Here is a 23,788-nt window from a genome sequence, read left to right as displayed (position 1 = left end):
ACTAAAGTGAAAGAGAAATTCCTTCATTTCTGTAGAAAAACTGCACAATATGTAAATTTATATTTTTGTACTAACGCGTATATGCTTCTCAAAAACACATATATATGGATATCATATCGTTCTGGTTCTGCTGACCTATCAAAACACTGAGACAACATTGGCCATTTCGTAGAAACTCAGAATACAATAGACCAACGTACGTTGTCTTGTATTAGACGTATAAGTCTAAGAAATATTGTTGCATACTGATCATACCTGCGTAGCAGTACGTGGTGGTGTATCGACGATCAACACTATTACAAACTAAACGACTGAGTGAACTTGCGTCTCCTTTATACTACCTGAAGCCCTATTACACGTACAACAAATTTGTTACAACAACGTAGATACTAACCATATACATTATTTTGTGGACAGAAAACGACAATAACTGAAGGTAAGTCACGTACACTGTTTGTTATATACTCTATGGGTCCCGTGTTATATAGTAATATTATATTGTATTTTGCCGTCTGTGCTCACAAATAGTGTCTTTCTGTTGACGTCTAACTTCGTATGCATGTATAATTCTCTTTCGAAATAAAATTTTGGTAAATCAACAGAGGCAACTAACGTCTACCTATGTTGTTGTTGTTGTTGTTGTTGTTGTTGTTGTTGTTGTTGTTGTTGTTGTTGTTCAAAAGCAAATGCAAACAAAACACTTGTGTTTTTGGAGTCGTAGGTGGATTTGCGACCAGAAAATTATAATGTCGGGGAGCACCAAATCTGTAGACTAACCACACCGTATTTACAGGTATTTCACAGGAATTTGTTATTTTCATGAAATAATTTGCTATACCTGTACTTCAATAAACAGCTCGATCAGCGAGAGATAAATTATGCTATACTACTACTAGTACTAGGAAGTACGCGGTACTCAGATATAGATATAGATTGCGCGATCGATTTTTCATAATTATACGCTTATAAGTAAGCCATTAACTTGTTATTACAGTTTGTACAAGTCTACTGTATTTACAACATACCAATTTATCCATTGACACGGTTATTTTTGAATTGAGAATACTCGACCTTTGCTGATAAAACAACAATTTCAATTCTGTGGAAAGTATACAGAGGGGAGGAACCAATCTGATTAAAATCTGATGTGTTGAAAGCGGCTAGATGTCTTTATTTACCTCTATTTCCATCACGTTGTGTGACATTTGTTTTTGTTCCGATCACCCGGGAGGAACAGACATCCTGTTAGACAACAGTGGCTATGGGCAATGCAGAGGGCCGAAAGGGCGTGACGAGATTATCTGTCGCATTGTGATACTGTACCGTTCTCGCAAACCAGAGCTATTGTTTCTCCCACGACACTGCGAAATGAAGCCTCTTAGACGGTGCCGTAAAAGAGGCTGTGGTTTACGACGATGTACTGTACACATACATCGTGAATCTAGCGTACAATTAGACGAGAAAAAAACCGGTGAGTTTCCTATAACAACACGACCTCAGAAAATAGGGTAGGTAGGTCGGGTTTTTATTTTATTTCATCTTTTTAATTATTTATTGCTTCGACCCAAAAATAAAAGAAATGGTGGTCAAAATGTACCCTTCTGTGATAGTTTGATGAAATATGTACAGACATCACTGGGGAAAAAAAACATATGTGTCTGAAGGTCAAGAAGACAAAGAATTTCTTTTGTTTTAAAATGTTTTTAAAATTGTTAGGGTCGGTGGCTTAAACTAGGGTAGGTCGGGTATTATCAGAAACACGCAATTTTTAAAATTATTTTGTCTGATTGCTTCCAGCAGTTTACCATACACATTTAGGGTGTAAGCTTAATGTCTATCATGTCATCAATGATGCTATTTGAAGATTTTTAACATTTTCAAATATATAAATTATAATATAACGCAATACAGATTTAAAGGTGGTAAAATGTATGGGTGGTTGCATATACGACTGGTTTGGTATTAAAGTGTCGTTTGTGGAAACGAGAAGACCGTACGTGGTCCGGTCCACTTCCTCATAGAATATAATGTCGTTATTTATTGAACCCCGGCTGTAATTGATTAGCACACAATTCGGATTTCAGGAACACATTAAACGCAGTGTGCTGGACTTTTTAGTAGTGTAAACAATACTGAACTCAACGTTTTTTACAGACGGAAATAGTTGACCTTAGCAAGGTGAGATAGAGACAATAGCAGGGACGATACGTATCACGCATGAGCAATGATCGTTTACGTTTCTACGAACGTCCTAAAAATGTCATTTATTTGAGCTTCCAGGAAATTATAGAATTACGAATGATTACTTTGAAATTAGGTGAGTGTTACTAGTGCATTCATAGAAATGTTCACTAAAATTGATTTCATTTTTGGCACAATTCTGTACGATATCATGACCAAATTTTATCTAATATATTCAAGTCGATATTCGGCTGTCAAGCAAGAAAATATCAAGTTGTCGGACACTCTCACGCTGGCATATACATACGTATAATATATTCGGGCCGGTAAGGAAATTTGTATATAGTGTAGATTGCCCTTTTTTACCCGCTATGAAAAATAAATAAATAAATAAATAAATAAATAAATAAATAGATAGATAGATAAATAAATAGATAAATAATAAACAAATAAATATAAATAAATAAATAAATAAATAAATAAATAAATAAATAAATAAATAAATAAATAAAAACTACTGTAACAGTACCTTGGTATAAAAACAACAAGTTTACATGTATATAATCGTACTACTGAAATTAGTTTTCTATATTCAGTGTTTATTTATTTGAGACTTTAAATTTGTCATCGCGGTTATTCTGAAATAGTGTGCATACCAGTGATTAGTACTTTTCGCTCATGGCATTGTCAAAGCTGTGGAACTTTACAGTCGTTATTATGTGACCGTCTCTGTATGAAATTGCATGACCTTAAACCTTCTAGGAATATTGAGAGAGAGAGAGAGAGAGAGAGAGAGAGAGAGAGAGAGAGAGAGAGAGAGAGAGAGAGAGAGAGAGAGAGAGAGAGAGAGAGAGAGAGAGAGAGAGAGAGAGAGAGAGAGAGAGAGAGAGAGAGAGAGAGAGAGAGAGAGAGAGATTGATTTAGTGGCTTTATTATCTTGTCAAAGTTTACAATAAACGACCAAGAACTTCGAAGGTACTTCAAGAGAATTGAAATGGGTACGACTGTCATTTCTCGCGGTTCGTAGAAAAGCATTCGGCATGATTAAAGGCTTTTGTTATTTTGGATACAAATCGAGTAAAGTAAGGAGTGCCAAAGTGGCACGTACCATGGCCACAGTGACATGACATTGTTGAAATCTCGTGTGGAGGGATTTTCAGGACCAGTGATTTGGTTACAAGTTTACAAATGTTATAAGGGGGTAGTTATGGCGTGACTTTTGAGAAGTGGTGCCATTCCAGGCTCACACGCACGTAGGTAGGAGACATGTACACTACAAAGGAAACACTTGAGCTTCCCCTAGAATTATTGTATTGTGAATAGTGTGCACTTGAGTATGGAGGGAATGTTCGTGTAGACAAAACTATCAATTATAGCGATCTGCGGAGTCAGACCCGTTATAAATTTTAGCGGTCCAAATAGGTTATTTTGGCCGTGTCTTTGTAGATGTGATGTCCGATCCACACTCTCGCTATTTCATCCAGGAACTCTCAACAAGACTTTTTTGTATTTTTTTTCAGTGACTGGAGATCATTTTTGTAGCGATGGCAAATATGCAACCTAAAATCACAGACACTGGTTGGCCACCTCCTGGTGAAACTCGCAGAACTCGACAGAGACGAATAACCCAAAGCCTCAAAGATTACAAGTAGGTGTCATTTATGGGTATAATATTGACAAATACTAAGACATGTTTTTAGTATTTTTCTGAAAGTTCCATTCAAAATAGGACCTCCAATACCAGTAATTATTGTAGCCGATCGACTGCTAAGGGAGTCGTCATTATTTACGACCGGGGGGGGGGGTTCCAGGGGAATTCTTTCGAAAATCCCCCTAATTTGAGTGAACCCCCCCCCCCCCACCTGGCTTGAAATTTTTTTGTAAACCCCCCCCCTCGACACAAATTTTTTTCATAACCCCCCCCCCCACCATTTTACCATTATAACTCATTAACTGTTAATGGTGCTACAAACATTATACATGTACAAATTGAGGTTGAGTGTTCCATTGAAACACCATATGCACACATACTCACACACATGTATACACATATGCATACATACGTATGTACGTATATACATACATACATACATATATACATATTACATACATACATGTACATACAATATCAAACTTTTTATTTTGAATTTGAATTTCGTTATAATGTTATGGATGTAGCATATTTCAAGAGGAAGGGGTAACAATGAATGCAGCTTATTCCCAAAAGTAGTACCATAGGTAAACTTTGAAATTAGGTGGTATTAGCTGAATCAAAGTTTCAGGGAGCCAAACCCCCTCCTGTCCCAGAGATTTTTGAATTTCAAGGACTAAAAGAATGCTTTCTGGTGCTATTTTAACATGTAAAATTTTGAGTAGCCCTCCCCCCCCCTTTCACTCCCCAATTTTCGGGTAACCCCCCCCCCCTTCATTCCCCAGTTTTTGAGTGACCCTCCCTCTAAATTCCTCCAACCCCCCCGGTCGTAAATAATGATGGCTCCCTAAATCATTTAAATTTTCAAAATCAAAGGTCATACCGATCATGACAGGGTAGCCAAAAATTTGAAATATCAAAATGAAAACTTTTGCATATCCCATATTTCTAATGGATTTTAAAAACTAAAACATACAGTGAACATTTTTTGACTGTCAATCATTTGAAATTTGGTATCAATGTCTCGATATAATATATTTGTTCTCGATCTAATGATATAATATTCACGATATATCAGTCACTTTCCATTTTAGTGCACATAGGGTATGTACCTATTTTGGCACAGTCTAGTGTATGCACTGAAATCAGTTACTTATCAACTCCTATGATAATATACATTTGAATCTCTCGCTCTATGAGTTCTCAGTTGATTTTTTCGTAATTTTTGTTCAAGATTACATCTTTCCATTCACAGATCAACCGATTTAGAAGAAGAGAAGGTAACTTAAGTTTAAGTAGACTAGTAACTTGTTTATTAAAATGGTATTTAGATTATTGGTATTTAGATTATTTTGGTGAAGGAATTTAGTAATGTAACATAAAGGAGAAATATCAGATCAATGTATCTGATATAAATGACTATTTTAAAGTCTTGTATACACTAAACACAACACAGTGTGCTGTCGACAAAAGCATCAACACAAGCAACAGAAACATCTGTAGCAACACAAATGAACTTTTGGGTGAATTTGTGAACGGACAGAAGATGATAAGAACAACAGGTCTAAAACTATCAAAAAATACCAATTGTACGATTGGTAGTTTTCTTATTTATTTTATCCTATTTCATCTCAGCCTGAATTAACAAGTAAGTATTTTCTGGATCCGTTCTGCTTATCTCCATTAAAACCTTTGAAGACAGTGGTTGACTTAGATACCTAAACGTCTCCACATGACCGCACATTGCCATCACAACTTCTAAAAAGCTACAACTACCTGCTTTAATCAGCAATACTTTGGACACTTCATAGGCTAGAATTGTGCTATTTCCAACATATTTCATCACTGAACTGGAAAAGTTGGAAAATACTAGTGACCTAAGGAGTTTTCTCACTACAAGTCACTAGATGAGTTGCCAGAAGATCCCTTTAAGGTCATGAGTATTTCCATAGGCTAGAATCTGTATGTCGATTTAGCTATCTTGAAATGGAAAAACCATGTAATTTTACCACAATCTTGTAGTATTAACTGTGGTGTCATTTTCTGTAAGATTTCCCATAAACCCTTGCAGGAAATCCCCAAAATGGCCGAACACATGTCAAGTGCAGTAGGGCTCCTTTGCAAGATTTTAAAGTTGAATAAGTTATCAAAATTCATTTTAATTATCTAACATCATATGTAAGTTGATAGTAATACTCAGAACAAGTGTACTAAAGGCAGAAATAAGCTAGTAGTTGGAATTTAAGGAACAGCCAATGTAGGGGTTAGCTAAGTTCTACATGTATGAAAGTCAGATGGATATCTTCAAGGATTAAGAATGGAGATAATCAGAATGATAAAACCTCCGATTATACCATGCACAAACCAAGTTATTGTCTTCGAACAGAAAATATAGATTATACATGTATACCCAGTTCGTTCTACATGTACATTACTACAACCTGTGTCAACACATCATTGGTGTTGCAGTACTCAAAATAAGACTATGAGTTAAACATTCCAAATCACCATTATTTTACCATTTTTTAATAATAACTTGTGCTGGTAGAGGTATAATTGTGCTATTTCCAACATATTTCTTTACTGAACTGGAAAGTTGGAAAATACTAGTGACCTAAGGAGTTTTCTCACTACAAGTCACTAGAAGAGTTGCCAGAAGATCCCTTAGGTCAAGAGTATTTTCTTTGACTGAATGAAGACAATAATTTGGGAGAGTGTTTATAAATACATGACATCCGAGTATTTTGCGCTTTGCTCATTTAGGTAACTTATTTAATTTTATACTTTTCAACGTTACTCTTAAATTCAATCAATTCAACCAGTTATTCTAATTTGAAGGGATGTAATAGCGTGTTATTACTTCAAATAATAACTTTTACTTTTTTTCTCAGTTTCATTTGATTTATAATATATATTACAATTTTTGAATCATCATTACACCTGCATGAACTAGTACAAGTCACTAACAATTTTCTATCCTTGTACAATTACAATGGCCAGGTCCAACGACTGTTATTAGACTTAAAAGCTGAAGGAAAAGCACTGTGTAAAGACAGGAAAATAAGAGAAGCTTGTCTCTGTTATGAAGAAGCAATAAAAATTATGAACTGGTTGGAGGAAAATTTCTTTTCTGTGGAAAGGAGTCTTATGGCTATAATTTGCTGCAACCGTGCTGAGCAGCTCTTGCGGATAGGTGTATGTAAAACATTCCTGTTTTCCATGATTTCTCTAACACCCACGTTTGGCGGCGGTCACATTTTTATTCCAGTTTGTGTGTTTATTTGTACTTGTTTTTGTTTGTTTGTTTATTGTATATTTTTGTTATATTTTGTAAGCGAGTCATCTTTACATGGATTTAGGTGTTGTGTAAACATTGTCTACATATATAAACCAAGGACTGATAGATCAGATTTCTGATCTTGGTTTTAGTGACGCCATGGTAAATGAAGTCTATTGGCTATTAAAGGAACAGTCGCATGATGTCAGACACAAGCATAATCTTCATACTGTACAGTAGATATGACACTCGTAATTGAGTCTTCGATTTAAAGATAGACGCAAACTAAATCTACTGTTCTTCAATGTGGTAGATTACACAAGTGGGTGATAGCAGTTCCTCTGTTGTGAGATTCTAATCACCCTGTGATCAACATAGTGGAAGTCCCAAAACTTTACACTGCAAGTTCATGGATTTCTAAATAAACTAGTTTATTTAGTAGTGTATCACTTTTGATTCAACATGTTTCAATGAAAGTTTAAGTTTGTGTCTATCTTAGTAAACCGAAGGTTCAAATACCAGAGTAATAGGACATTTCCTGGTTTAATCAAACAATCTGTCTGACTGCAGCACTTGAGGTTTTAATCAAATTCTTTATGAATTCATTTCATTGTTCTTTTATAATTTTGACTTACATATTTATCCCATCTTTTCTAATGAACTCCATATTTTGAATGTTATTGCCAGGTAATTGAAATTTCTGTGTAATTAGTTGAAGGAAAGACATCAGCATTATACCTAGAAAAGAATTTTTTCTCAATATTTCTCTCTGGTTTGAAAAAGTCAGTTTTTAAAATAACACTTTTTTTTTTATTTATACAATAGGGTAAGCCCAATGCACAAGTGGCACTCGGTGACTGTAATAGTGGTAAATATGAATAAATTTTGTTTAAATTGAAGTTTGCAACTGTCACAGAAATATTTTCATTAAAGCATAGTGTTTTAAATTTATCATACATATAAAAAAAATGTAGAGGAACTCACTACTATGCAATCAACAGTTCTAGCAATGCAAGAACACAAATTGTAATGTCATAGAAGGCAGACATCGACATACACATTATAATGGAACAGTTTAATCTTTGCAAATATTTTAATTTGACTATTAAAAAAGCTTATAAACTCAGCTTGTGCCACTTTAAGTACAACACACCTGTTGCACAAATGCATTTTACATTATCAAGGCATATCTACATGAGACAGATAAGCATAGTCTAGTTCCTTATGACCCGTTCAGATTTTACTCTACATTATCTTCACATATTATGTCTAGTCAAGGTCATTACTCTCGCACAGAATTCTGTGCTCCCCTACAGTGTTCATATAAACGTGATGACATTGTGTCCCCACATGAATTTGCACTGGAGGTGGAGTTCGGTTTTTATGTGGTATGGTTCACAGCTGTACCAAATGAATATTAATGAGCGACGATGACAGCCTGTCAATTTGCAATGGATTACTACTGCGCCCCGTTCGTACTTCACCCAGCATCACATTTACTGCCCAGACTAGATATAATGTGGGAAGATAATGTAGTGTAAAATTGGAACATGGTCGTCAGGAACTAGACTAAGATAAACATGGCAATCTTATATTTTTTCTCCTGAATATAGCTCTCGAACATTACCCTGACTACATTAAAGCATTATATCGTAAAGCGAAAGCATTGAAGAGGCTCAACAGACACGATGAAGCAAAGTCATCGGTACTCAGAGCCTTGCAACATTTCCCTAACGTAAGTAAAATTGATACGACAATCAACTGCTTTCATTACACCTATTTCTTTTTCTGATGTCGATATCTTGATGGTTTAAATTAGCATCTACAATACATGTTTCATATCATTGTGTCTCTTTTTCTTAATATCTTTCTCAAGAATGAAGATGTAAAAGCGCTAGCAGATGAAATAGACCAGCTGATTCCACACAAATGCAGTGCAGAGTTAGAGGTAAATTAATTTGTAATCATTGCACAAAAACCAAACGGTCAAATCTGTAATACCTTTTATAATACAGTACAATTGGTGTTGCATCGGCGTTTCTTTCATCTGTGAATGAGTTATTGTGTAAAGTGGCCATCACAGTTCTTATCAAATGATGAAATGTAATAATTGTCTCGATACTTCTAACATCTAGTGCCAAGTGTTATTAATCCTTTTCATTTGTTTACTTTCCATGTTTGAAAGTCCCTCTTGTAAATACTTGCTTGTCTCTGGCTGTAATACACCAATAAGGGCTTAAAAACTTTTGGATGTTTTTTCTGACTTTGATATGTCATCATGCGTATGCATACATTTAGGTTTCTACTGGTGTTTGGTGTGATAAATCTCATCATTGGAAAAAAAAGTTTATGATATTATAAATTTGAATATAAGGTCACATTTTATCCTATTTTAAATTTTTAGACGTGTTGTGTGGGTTTTTTTTCCAGAAAGTGTCAACCTACAAGGGCTGGGTGCAAAATGAATATTTTGACATTGCACACTTTCATGATGCACAAGCAATCCTGCAGCCCTATCTGTCATTCTGGGGTTTCCTGCTTGGTTTACCATCATCAGAAACCTTGTTGTATGACGTGACGAGGACTACATCTCTATCTAGGGATCTCATTACTGTCAGTGATCAAAATTTGGGTGAACATCTTGAAAATGATGACAATGTTGAAACTGATGCCAGGGAAAAGAGTCATGAACACGACTGGAACTTGAGTTTCAATAAGGTGAGGTTACGTCAAGCTGACTATGAACACTGGGTGTAATTTCACTGACATGATGACGCTCTCTTGCTCTCTTGACAAGTCGAAAGATAGCCAGAACTTTTGGAAACTCTAGTGTAGACACGAAATGTGAAATGTAATGTATTTTACATAGTCTGCTAGTCGTCCAACCAGGTGATGGTAATAATGACATTGCACAATGTAGTCAATATGTCGTGCCATGAATTTATTATAATATTCAATGTACTCATTCAATGTCACCTTCTCTTCTTTTAACCAAGCAGAAAAAGGGTAAGAAGAAAAAGAAATGGAAGAAGAAGTCACGACGGAGACCACCACCACGTAGTGAGTACCATATACTTACCTTCATCAAACTGAATATCTAAGGTGATTTTAAAAATTTCCATATTTCACCTTACTGTATTCAATGGTCAAGTGTACCTAAGGGATTCCATGGCATCTTAAAGCTTAATTTTAATACCAGATTGGATATGAATGCCTCTTGGTGGGTACACATATGATTGTAAAGTTTGGATATGTATGCCTCTTGGTAGATACACATATGATTGTAAACTTTGGATATGAATGCCTCTTGGTAGATACACATATAATTGTAAAGTTTGGATATGAATGCCTCTTGGTGGGTACACATATAATTGTAAAGTTTGGATATGAATGCCTCTTGGTAGATACACATATGATTGTAAAGTTTGGATATGAATGCCTCTTGGTAGATACACATATAATTGTAAAGTTTGGATATGAATGCCTCTTGGTGGGTACACATATAATTGTAAAGTTTGGATATGAATGCCTCTTGGTAGATACACATATGATTGTAAAGTTTGGATATGAATGCCTCTTGGTAGATACACATATAATTGTAAAGTTTGGATATGAATGCCTCTTGGTGGGTACACATATGATTGTAAAGTTTGGATATGAATGCCTCTTGGTGGGTACACATATGATTGTAAAGTTTGGATATGAATGCCTCTTGGTGGGTACACATATGATTGTAAAGTTTGGATATGAATGCCTCTTGGTAGGTACACATATGATTGTAAGTTTGGATATGAATGCCTCTTGGTGGGTACACATATGATTGTAAAGTTTGGATATGAATGCCTCTTGGTGGGTACACATATGATTGTAAAGTTTGGATATGAATGCCTCTTGGTGGGTACACATATGATTGTAAAGTTTGGATATGAATGCCTCTTGGTAGGTACACATATTGTAAAGTTTGGATATGAATGCCTCTTGGTGGGTACACATATGATTGTAAAGTTTGGATATGAATGCCTCTTGGTGGGTACACATATGATTGTAAAGTTTGGATATGTATGCCTCTTGGTAGATACAAATATGATTGTAAAGTTTTGATATGAATGCCTCTTGGTAGATACACATATGATTGTAAAGTTTTGATATGAATGCCTCTTGGTAGATACACATATGATTGTAAAGTTTGGATATGTATGCCTCTTGGTAGATACACATATTGTAAAGTTTGGATATGAATGCCTCTTGGTAGATACACATATGATTGTAAAGTTTGGATATGAATGCCTCTTGGTAGATACACATATGATTGTAAAGTTTGGATATGAATGCCTCTTGGTAGATACACATATGATTGTAAAGTTTGGATATGAATGCCTCTTGGTAGATACACATATGATTGTAAAGTTTGGATATGAATGCCTCTTGGTAGATACACATATGATTGTAAAGTTTGGATATGAATGCCTCTTGGTAGATACACATATGATTGTAAAGTTTGGATATGAATGCCTCTTGGTAGATACACATATGATTGTAAAGTTTGGATATGAATGCCTCTTGGTAGATACACATATGATTGTAAAGTTTGGATATGAATGCCTCTTGGTAGATACACATATGATTGTAAAGTTTGGATATGAATGCCTCTTGGTAGATACACATATGATTGTAAAGTTTGGATATGAATGCCTCTTGGTAGAAACACATATGATTGTAAAGTTTGGATATGAATGCCTCTTGGTAGGTACACGTATGATTGCAAAGACGACCACTAATGGTCAGAATATGGATAAGTGGACTACTCCATTTTCACCCAGGACATATATCTTTAGATCAACTGATAGAAAATTGTTGCTCCAATTATTCTAATTACCTTGCACAAATCTCACCCAGAAACTAATCAGTTCTTGCCATTACCCTAAAAAAAATGTGTGCCAAGTTTTGTTTCAATTAAACCAGTCGTTTTTTAGAAAATGATGGCACACAGACAAACAAACAGACAGAGACAGATATACACTCACTCACTCAAACAGACTCACTCACTCATCCTGGAGGTATACATGTTACGACTTACAAGTGTTAGAGAAAACTCACCTAATAGTAGTAGTAAACAATGCGCAAGAAATACATATATCGTCCTCACAAACATGTATGCGAAGAATAACTATCACTTTAACCAATTGATTCCCACCATTTTTGAGTCAACCAGTAAAGTGCTTTGTTCTGGAAATCACGTAGGAATATCTAGAAAATATCAAATAGTTTGCATACAATTAAATGAATTATCAAATGGCTTTCCCTTTAAATAGATTATGTGAAAGGAAAGTTTAAAACACACTCAGACAACTTCAAATAGGGAACTTGCAATCCAAACTGAGCATTCTCAGATGCAAAGGACTATGGGATTATCTGTGGTTATCGTAATACCTAATCTGGAGCTACTGATAAAATTAACCTCCCACAAAGATCAGGGTGACTATGAATTGATCATTCCTAGTTATAAACAGTGTAACAATATTGTTTACAATGCTAAGTGATTAGTATTTATTATTATATTTCCCATGATGCAACATTCAACATGGCAGGTTTGCAAGTTCCCTATTATTGTCAGAGGTGCTGCACAAAGTGTCTCCTTGTAAAAGTAGATACAAGTCATACTCATGCTGCTTATCAGTAGAAAAGTGAATATTTATAATCATACAATCAAAGGGTAAACATTTCTGTAGGAAAATAAACAATTAAAATCATCATATCCATGTAGAATCTTTTCAACAGAAGCCTGTTTATATTACACTGTGAAAGAGTGATAGTAATGATTTTAACTTCTGAAGTGATTTGGTGAAAGAATCCTCCTCTGTGTTTGGTGTCAATGTTAAGGTTATTCTGAAGTCAGAATGTGTCCAGTGGTGTGTCCAGTGTTCCTTTACATACAAATCATCATGTCCAGTGAATGAAATGGTAATCTCGTTTGCACTGTAGTGTAAACTCTTATTTGAAAATGCATGTTTACTTTGTGAACAAATCAGTGGGTTATAACAAAATAAGAAATATTCAAATGTCGTACAATATAAATATTCCTCATTAATTTTGTATTTTTTTTATATTTTAGGTATCAGACTACAGAGTACTACAGCATCTGTATCAAATACCCTAGATGTCGAGGAAATCCGTGAATATATCGAACATGAGAGTGGTAGGATGGAATTTGTGTTGTCTCATTGGCATGTTGTCATTTCATATTATGATCAGTTCCAGGGTGTTTCATTATAATTCTACTCTCCAGAATTTACTGTAAACCTGGAAATATTTGCTACAGACTTATTTTCGCTTATTTTCTTACACATGGAAAATGCAAAAATAAGTAGTGACTAAAGTACCTTTTTGTATATGAACACAATGTGCTAGTGTGGTAATTAATAAAAATTTACTCGTCTTTGAGAGTGAGCTGAAGATTGTAAAATCGCAACATTTTCTTTTGAAGCCAATTAAACCAGCTATGTGTGTGGCTTGTCTGTGCTGTGTGTGTTGCGTGCATGCTTCTCATTGTCCTGTTATCCAGTGCACAGTAATTAATAAAAATTTAGTCTTTGAGAGTGAGTTGAAGACTGTAAAATTGCAAAATTTTCTGGTAGTGAAAATTGTTTGTCTTCGTTGATGTCGTACAATATTCTTTACTGAAAATACTGAACTTTTGATACATAAATGTATACGTCATAAGTGTTTTTGATAATTTCCTTTTTCATATTTAGATTCATCAACAGATTCAACTCAAGAGTTACCCCCTACACAGACTATGCAAGTTGATGGGATGGTTGCTACGACAAAGAAAAGAGAATTGAACACATGCTTACAACAAGAAGGTAGTTATTCATACAATTAAGTAGTATATTACATATGCACCTGAACTTATCTCTTTACAGATTCATATGCAAAAAGTATGTAACGAATTACTGAAAATATGAACGAATTAATTAGTTTGTCAAAAACCCAATCAGATAGATTGAATCAACGTATAAGTTGTTTGTGTTGTTTCCATCGTTGTTTCTGTTGGTGGGTGTGATAATCTTGTTATTGTTTTGTGTGTAACAATAATATTTACATGATTAATTTATTTTATCATGGAATGACACATAATCCGATTTTTTTTAGTTTAGGCCCCTAAAAATTTGTTTCTGGTCTGGACAGTTTGTCTAAAATGGTCCCAACAAACCTGTCACTCAGTCTACTATTTATGGCAGTTATTGTTCTTTTTATTTAGTACTTCAGAACAATTATGTATGTGAGGCAGATGTGATTTGATTGTTCATGATTGGCTCTGCAGTTGTCTTCACTGAAGTAGGGAGGGTTATTTTTGTGTTTCAACATGGATCTGCAAACTGTATGGGCTGGACATACACACACACAAAAAGAAACCGACGCAGGGTATTGAAGTGATGCGCGCGCTGACCAGAAGCAATCCTTTTTTTTTTTTGCCTTATAATGGGTAAATTCAATTTTACACTTAGAATCATCAACAGATTCAGCAGAGGAGACTGATGATGAATTGGTGAGATGGGGTGTACTACAAAGCAAAGACCAAATGTTAAATGCTGATCAGTCAGTCGTCCTTCAAACAGGAAAGACTGGGAAAATGGACTATGGAATGTATAGACCACGAGGTAGGCAATCATTGTGTGGTTCCGATTACGCTCAATTTTAGAAAAGGTGGCAAAAGTAGTTGTTTAATTTTATTTTAAAAACATCTTTTTTTTCCAATGTGAGTATCTAGTTGTGGAAACTGATATCAACTTAAAAAGACAATATCAAACTGTTCTTCCAATCTGTAATGGCTGTACATCTGATGGGAAGACACCAATAACACAGACCATATGGAAAACAACAGAAAACATAATTACCTATACTAGACACTCACATGACAAAAGTATATATACAAAAAAAAATCTACCTACCTCACCTGTTCTTAAGTTAACTGTAATCAGAACCACACAATTTATTTTGTCAGGCCTTACTAACTGAAGATATTTATACCACTAAACAACCACAAAACTATTTTGCACAAAATTTCTTTCTTTGCCAAACTGGCATATTAAAAACTGTATAAACTGACTTACATTAAACTTAAAATTTTAATTAGTATAAACTGACTTCTGGGTGATTATGAGAAATGTGAATTTCCTATTGTTGAAAATTCAATAACAAAGATAACTAAAGATATATCATGTTGCGATCAATAACATCCATTAGTTCTGGACCATTGGCAAGATATATACGAGTTTCAATTAAAATAAATTGAAGGACTCTGACATTCAGTGAGTGAGGTGTAGAAATTCCAACGAAATGACAGAAAGACGGAATAATCATTTTCTGGTGTGATTTATTAACATCTAACCTCCAAGATAAGATATAACAAGACTTTTATTGTCCACTAAACATGGAAATTTGCCTTTGACAAATTAATAACAAATCACTTTTGCTCATGAAGATTCATTTTCTTTTCTCTCATTGCCTGTCAATGAATGAAAGAGGTGCAAGTGTATCCTATGTGAGACTTATTATCTGGGCTGTGTATATTTGTTTCAGTGTCAAGGCTTACCTCTATTGAGGCCGACAACAAAGGTAGACAACCACAGATAGAAATAAGTGACAGCGTAAGTCATGGGAGTGAATCGATGAATCAAGAAAACTCTACAATTGCACTTCCGACATCCGATACTTTGGCTTCGGACCTGAGTAAGGCTCTCCAAGACATTATGAAAACACAATTCTTCACGCTGGCCTGTCGACAGTGTTTCAGTCGAAGACCAAACGAATACGGCGACGGAAGCTACCAATCCAACTTTACGTTACCTCACAGATGCTTTTCAGATATGCTCTTGAGTTGTATGAAAAGCTTGGATGACCAAGCGATGGCATGGGCAGAGGTGCGAAACATAACAAATACAGATTACGAGGGGGATTATTACCTTTGTAATGAATTCACAAATGGTCTTAGGTGTAGAGTCGATGAAAATATATGCGCTTTTGGTCACAGTGAGGCAGAGATGGAGTTCTGGACCCTTGAAAGACAGACACCATCGATTAGAAGTGAGCTTTACAGGTATCTTAAGAAATTAAACAACTGCACCACATGTGAGTTACGACGCGAGGGCAGCAGAAGGCGCGAAATGTCAACAGAAAACCAACAACTTGCTGTTGTAACAAAGAAACGACGATGGTATTGTGACTACTGTAACATGAACTTCAACACAGTTTCACAACTACATCAGCACTGTGCACTGGATGACCATAAAGTTAATATATCTGCCGACAGAGACAGGGAATGGAAATATCGATCACCACCATTGACCGGCGATTTCAAGATGTGCAGAAGGTAATCTATTTAACCTGATTTAAACAGTCTTTAGTGGTACGCTTTGTCCATATTCACTTTCTATTCCATGAGATTTCATCCTATCTTGCAAATGTTATTAAACAATGTATCAAGATTAGTGAGCCTGATCACAATGTTTCATGTCGAGATAAACACAATAAAGATAACATGCAGACATCACTTACACATTGTGCTCTATAGACACAATAAAGATAACACACAAACATCACTTACACAGTGTCTGCTCTGTAGACACAATAAAGATAACACACAAACATCCCTTACACAGTGTCTGCTCTGTAGACACAATAAAGATAACACACAAACATCCCTTACACAGTGTCTGCTCTGTAGACACAATAAAGATAACACACAAACATCCCTTACACAGTGTCTGCTCTGTAGACACAATAAAGATAACACACAAACATCCCTTACACAGTGTCTGCGCTGTAGACACAATAAAGATAACACACAAACATCCCTTACACAGTGTCTGTTCTGTAGACACAATAAAGATAACACACAAACATCCCTTACACAGTGTCTGCTCTGTAGACACAATAAAGATAACACACAAACATCCCTTACACAGTGTCTGCTCTGTAGACACGATAAAGATAACACACAAACATCACTTACACAGTGTCTGCTCTGTAGACACGATAAAGATATACACACAAACATCACTTACACAGTGTCTGCTCTGTAGACACGATAAAGATAACACACAAACATCCCTTACACAGTGTCTGCTCTGTAGACACAATAAAGATAACACACAAACATCCCTTACACAGTGTCTGCTCTGTAGACACAATAAAGATAACACACAAACATCCCTTACACAGTGTCTGCTCTGTAGACACAATAAAGATAACACACAAACATCCCTTACACAGTGTCTGCTCTGTAGACACAATAAAGATAACACACAAACATCCCTTACACAGTGTCTGCGCTGTAGACACAATAAAGATAACACACAAACATCCCTTACACAGTGTCTGTTCTGTAGACACAATAAAGATAACACACAAACATCCCTTACACAGTGTCTGCTCTGTAGACACAATAAAGATAACACACAAACATCCCTTACACAGTGTCTGCTCTGTAGACACGATAAAGATAACACACAAACATCACTTACACAGTGTCTGCTCTTTAGACACAATAAAGATAACATGCAGACATCACTTACACAGTGTGCTCTATAGACACAATAAAGATAACATTCAGACATCACTTACACAGTGTGCTCTATAGACACAATAAAGATAACACACAAACATCCCTTACACAGTGTCTGCTCTGTAGACACAATAAAGATAACACACAAACATCCCTTACACAGTGTCTGCTCTGTAGACACAATAAAGATAACACACAAACATCCCTTACACAGTGTCTGCTCTGTAGACACAATAAAGATAACACACAAACATCCCTTACACAGTGTCTGCTCTGTAGACACAATAAAGATAACACACAAACATCCCTTACACAGTGTCTGCTCTGTAGACACAATAAAGTTAACACACAAACATCCCTTACACAGTGTCTGCTCTGTAGACACAATAAAGATAACACACAAACATCCCTTACACAGTGTCTGCTCTGTAGACACAATAAAGATAACACACAAACATCCCTTACACAGTGTCTGCTCTGTAGACACAATAAAGATAACACACAAACATCCCTTACACAGTGTCTGCTCTGTAGACACAATAAAGATAACACACAAACATCCCTTACACAGTGTCTGCTCTGTAGACACAATAAAGATAACACACAAACATCCCTTACACAGTGTCTGCTCTGTAGACACAATAAAGATAACACACAAACATCCCTTACACAGTGTCTGCTCTGTAGACACAATAAAGATAACATGCAGACATCCCTTGCAAAGTGTCTGCTCTTTAGACACAATAAAGATAACATGCAGACATCCCTTGCAAAGTGTCTGCTCTTTAGACACAATAAAGATAACATGCAGACATCACTTACACAGTGTGCTCTATAGACACAATAAAGATAACATTCAGACATCACTTACACAGTGTGCTCTATAGACACAATAAAGATAACACACAAACATCACTTACACAGTGTCTGCTCTGTAGACACAATAAAGATAACACACAGACATCACTTTAATACATAGTGTCTGCTCTGTAGACACAATAAAGATAACACACAGACGTCACTTACAGCGGCTGCTTTGTAGACACAATCAAGATAACACACAAACATCCTTTACACAGTGTCTGCTTTGTAGACACAATAAAGATAACACACAAACATCCCTTACACAGTGTCTGCTGCTGTATTTCCTTATTTAAATCAAAATAAAATACAAATGTAACAAAACACAGACACTGTGTAAGAGGTGGTTGTATTGTTATCTCTATTGTGACTATCTTGACGAGAAATCATGTGGTCAGTCTCACTGATCTTAATTGACATCTTTGTTTCAGTATTTGCAAACTTAAAGACTAAATCTCCTGTAAATTTGCCAAGGTGCTCCATCCACAATCAACTATCTCGTTCTCTAGTATTGTGTGGATTTTTAATATTTCTTTTCTAACTTATTGTCACATTATTTTACATTCCAGAGAGAGGCGTTTTGTTGGGACATGTAAAAACAGTGAGTGTATCGATGCACATAGCAAGGATGAATTAAAAGAATGGCGAGTACGAAGGGATCATCGTCAGATGAAGCTGCGTAAAGGAAAACAGAAAAATCTGTATTCGTTTGTGGATATTCTTCTGGAGAGGTACATGAACACTACCTATGAATATGATATAGTAAGTATACAGTAAATTTTTTTAAATACCTAGTGTACAAACACACATGTGTATGTATGTATACGTGCATACATGTACACTTACATAAGTATGTACGTACGTATGTACATACATGCAAGTGTGCGTGCGTGCATGCATGCATACTGACAGATACTGAGACAGACAGACATATTACATACGTATGTATACGTACGTACGTACGTACGTACGTACGTACGTACATACATACATACATACATACATACATACATACATACATACATACACTGTATATACATACTTACTGAGATAGACTTGATTATCTTAACACTAAAAAATACATTTGCATATGTAGTAATAATGAATGGGGAGGGGTGCTTTCAAAGTCTGATACTGTGGTGCTCTAAATCTGATTATTTCCAGATGCGTGAAAGCATAGACGGAATAGTGGTTGAATGCAACAAAGACTTAGAGATTTTTGTGGACTGGGCTAAATCAGCAAAACAAAAGACTCGTAATCATGTCTGGCAATTCAACTTGTCAGCTGAAAAGGTTAGTATAGTTTCTATCTGGATCATATTGTCACCATACATCCATATACAGTGTATTGACTAAATAAGGTATTATGCGACGATATCGATCTCTCCATCCACTGCCTTCAAAGAATGTCATTGCCCTCAAACAGTTAACCCAATTGGCTGCCATCTATGACTTAATGTCCAATACAATGGGGTTTAATTCTGTTACAGTAGCATCTACAACTCAGTGTCCAATGGGGTTTACAGGTAGCAAATTGACTTTCTGCTACCTGCTGTAGGGCTTATCATGCACAAAAATGGCCTTTAATTCAACTGACAATATTTTGAATGCTATGCTTTTGAAGATGTGTGTCAACATCTTTATGTTTAAGCACCTTTCAACTGTTACAATAATAAAATCGAAAAAGCTTTCAGTTCCTCATGTCACCATGAATTATTGACTAGTCTTGTTTTTGACAGGTAATCACTGGCATGGATTTACAAACTTGTTAAGTATTTGTATGGTCTTTTTTCACTCTCGATAGAATGACTTGACCAGAATTGGGTTACTCCATGATGTGTACAGACAGCACTTCTACATTAATGACCATCTGCAGGTGTCCGATGTTAGTCAATCTGATAACCAGTCCACCGTTACCGTGACATGGCATTCTGACATGTTTGGTACATTTTATCAGTGGGTTGTTTTCGAGTTTGCATCATCAGAGCCAGTTCTTCTTCGCAAGTTGGTAGTACATTATGGAATCCGTGAACAGTTAGACAAAGTAGAAGCCATGGGTCTGACTAAGGATCACACCGTTTGGGAGTCCACTAACAGTCAAATCATCGAGTTCAAAGATTGCAGTGATGATAGTTTTGAAAAGCGACTGATGATGAAGTATAAAAATCCTGCAGGCTTTAAAGAAGGTACACTGCAAATTGAGGACCCTGAATTAAGCAAGGAGAACTATTCCACCTTAATGCACCGACTTGTAAACAGAGAGGAAGTCACTCAATGGAAACATTTGCAAAGGTATGTGTATTTTAAAACGTATTTTCAACATAGCTCACAAAGTTTAAGGACATATGACTGTACAGCAATTAAGAGTAATACCTGTCCAGTATCCAATTTTTTCAAGTCAATACAATGATATCGAGCTGGATGTAGGAATGGTGATGGCTATTGTTCTTTTAACTAATTGAGTCATAGTTGCCCGGTGTACTGTCTTTATTCTCCACAAGTTTGTAAACATTGAACTATGATTTTATTTTTGTATGGTAACACTACTTTGAATCAAATGGGATCCCTATTTGAAAAATTTTGTTTTTCGAAGACAATACTTTCATGTGCACCTTGGCCATTGTGTTGGATAGGTTGCAGTGTGCCCTCTAATGATAGCCAAATTTTGTTGTTGTGAGTCAAAATGAGAAAAACTGGCATTTCTTGTGAGTCACCACATAGTAAAAGATAGGGAAACACCAAATTTTGGTGCGTCACTAGAAATTGTGTGCGACGTCAGTAGCGTGTCAAATTGCTTAGAGGGCACACTGATATGGTGTGATAAAAGTATTCAATTAAACCTCTTGATTTGCATTTGAATTTATTACTTTTTTTCAGTTTTGAATGCAAAATGCGAATTACGATTGTGCAATCCATCAAAGTCCAACATACAACATCTACAGAAACCCTGTACGGTGAAGTGGGCCAGAGAATGTACAGCCATATACGCCTTGACAAAGAACTTTCCGATGTTTATGCTGCGGGAAGAATCCTCATCAGAAGTGTGAGTGCTGTTCTGATTAAACCAACTACGACTGATGTCATATACGTGGCGAAAGTGTTGGGATCTAGCGATGGTAGTGATTGTAATGTTGAAGAAGATGCCCAGCATCTGGCTATTGAATTCAGCACACGGTGCTGCCAAGATTTAAGTCTCACGCCTGATCTAGAAATTGACATTGCGATTCAACTTCGTTTAGACCGCTTGCCATTTTGCCGTTGGCATTACGCGATTGATGGAATAAATGAAGATGGGTTGAGCATTCTATTTCCCCGTTTGAGTCAAACAACCATTCGGGGGAAAGCCAAACCCTTTGAATGTGATGATATTCCAGTGAACAAACAACAGCGCCTCGCAATAGCAAACATACTGGAAAAGGAGCAGAGAAGTGTCACTCCTTTGGTTATAGGCGGGCCGTTCGGTACTGGGAAAACTTTCACCATTGCACAGACAATCTTACACTTGGTCAGGAAAGAAGATAACACAAAAATACTACTGTGTACTATGACAAACAGGTAAATAGGGCTTGTGTTTTGAATTGCCTATTCAGCTTATATCTTCTTACCACCTATTTATATCTAACATATATTTTATAATTAATATTCTACAAGGTTAATTAAAAGTTTGTATCCATACATACATGCACAAAAAATAATAAAATCACAAAAATTTTGAAGTCTCATGAGAAATAATGGATGCAGAAACTGCCATCAACTTAAAACGACACTCTAAAAACTGTTCTTCCAATCTGTAATGACTGTACATCTGATAGGAAGAACTAAACAACACAGAAACCATTCGGAAAACAATGGAAAACCTGAACTAGACACTCACACAGAAAAAAAAAATAATTTAAAAATAATATTAAAAATTTTTATTACGCCTAACACGGCCTCAGAAAATAAAGTATATTATATAATTATGTACATGTAATATTTCAAATTTTAGAAGTTTTCACACATATAACCGTTAATCTCACACAGCCGTCGTTCTATTCCATAACATTCAGATATATTCAGGTGTTTACCTAATATGTCTTGCCTTTGAATACCTTGAAAAGGAATTTTTATTCGAAACGTCGGATTACATCTATTTATTCGGACTGTCTCACAAGTTCCTTATGCATTTCTGTGTACTACAGTCCTAGCAGCATTATATTTATTTATATATATATATGTATATGTATACACATTATATAAGTATAAGTGTCTTACTGGAGAGAACAGTGATCTATGCAATATTAGTAGCAGAGCAGTCAAAAGAGTAAAGATGTTATGTCATTACTCAGAGTTTCACGCTTCCTCAGCGATCGTCAAAAGTGTGAAACTCAGAGTAATGACTTATAACATCTTTACACTGTTGAATTAAGTATATATATATTAGGACTACATTTACAGCATCACTGGCTACAATAGTAACCTTATGTTAAATTACAAAATTTCTGGTACAATACTGAAAATATAAAATATTTTGTATAATTTCAAACTGAAATAAGGTTTTGCTGTTTTTTTTGTTGGCATTCAGCTGTCAGAACAGAAGACATCCCATTCAGACTAAATATAATTCATCGTATCGTTAACCAATCTAATGAAGTTATTTTTTCTTGTTTCCTTACATGTACTTCACAATGATTATTAACCCTTCTCTATGTTTATCTTTACAGTGCTGCGGACCTTTACATAACACGGTACTTCAATTCAAACCTTGATGAACAAATTTTAAGTCTTTTGCGTATTTATGGGAAAGATCGTCGCCGAAACACTATCCTTAATAACGTTTTCAAATACTGCCTGATACAGCTAGATGAAGTGAGCGGGTTAAGCAACGTACGGGAACCAAACCCTGGAGATGTTAAAATGATACAAACATATCCATTGGTCATTACAACTCTCGCTACCTCTATTGTCCTGAAGGAGATTGGTCTAGTTAATCATTTCACTCATATATTCATTGATGAAGCTGGACAGGCCTTGGAATGTGAGGCAATAACTCCCATTACTCTAGCAAACAGTACTACAAAAGTGATCCTGGCTGGAGATCACAAACAAATGAGTCCTGAAGTAAGTTACGTTCTTTAAAGTGGAACAAGCTGAGTTTACATGTTTTTTGCCTCAATCTTTGACTCGCAATCTTCTGATTACTTATAGCTAAAATGAGGTACATTTTTATGTACCTTGGTGAATATTTTATCTCATTTGACATCAATGTTTT

At 35.6% G+C, this 23,788-nt stretch overlaps 1 protein-coding gene across 4 annotated transcripts in view; it reads left to right on the top strand.

Annotated features, from left to right (window-relative positions):
- The first annotated feature begins 270 nt into the window (after positions 1–270).
- Positions 271–23,788, top strand: part of LOC144452580 (3'-5' exoribonuclease HELZ2-like) — a 40,837-nt gene continuing 17,319 nt past the window's right edge. The window contains exons 1-18 of one of the 4 annotated variants that reach the window (XM_078143697.1): positions 271–436; positions 3,702–3,829; positions 5,088–5,112; positions 6,833–7,027; positions 7,935–7,977; positions 8,723–8,844; positions 8,986–9,057; positions 9,540–9,827; positions 10,109–10,169; positions 13,222–13,305; positions 13,862–13,972; positions 14,618–14,770; positions 15,693–16,482; positions 19,107–19,299; positions 19,702–19,830; positions 20,342–20,829; positions 21,415–22,092; positions 23,241–23,637. In XM_078143697.1, the coding sequence (XP_077999823.1) occupies positions 3,726–3,829; positions 5,088–5,112; positions 6,833–7,027; positions 7,935–7,977; positions 8,723–8,844; positions 8,986–9,057; positions 9,540–9,827; positions 10,109–10,169; positions 13,222–13,305; positions 13,862–13,972; positions 14,618–14,770; positions 15,693–16,482; positions 19,107–19,299; positions 19,702–19,830; positions 20,342–20,829; positions 21,415–22,092; positions 23,241–23,637 (3,933 nt within the window). In that variant the 5' untranslated portion in view covers positions 271–436; positions 3,702–3,725. Of the gene's footprint in view, positions 437–1,330; positions 1,472–3,701; positions 3,830–5,087; positions 5,113–6,832; positions 7,028–7,934; positions 7,978–8,722; positions 8,845–8,985; positions 9,058–9,539; positions 9,828–10,108; positions 10,170–13,221; positions 13,306–13,861; positions 13,973–14,617; positions 14,771–15,692; positions 16,483–19,106; positions 19,300–19,701; positions 19,831–20,341; positions 20,830–21,414; positions 22,093–23,240; positions 23,638–23,788 lie in introns of those variants that run through there. The other 3 variants (XM_078143698.1, XM_078143696.1, XM_078143699.1) reach the window with 3 other exon arrangements.

This window comes from Glandiceps talaboti, chromosome 23, assembly GCF_964340395.1.
Source record: "Glandiceps talaboti chromosome 23, keGlaTala1.1, whole genome shotgun sequence".
Taxonomy (NCBI): Eukaryota; Metazoa; Hemichordata; class Enteropneusta; family Spengelidae; genus Glandiceps; species Glandiceps talaboti.
The sequence above is the reverse complement of the archived record's forward strand: the minus strand, read 5'-3'. Positions and strand labels throughout refer to the sequence as shown.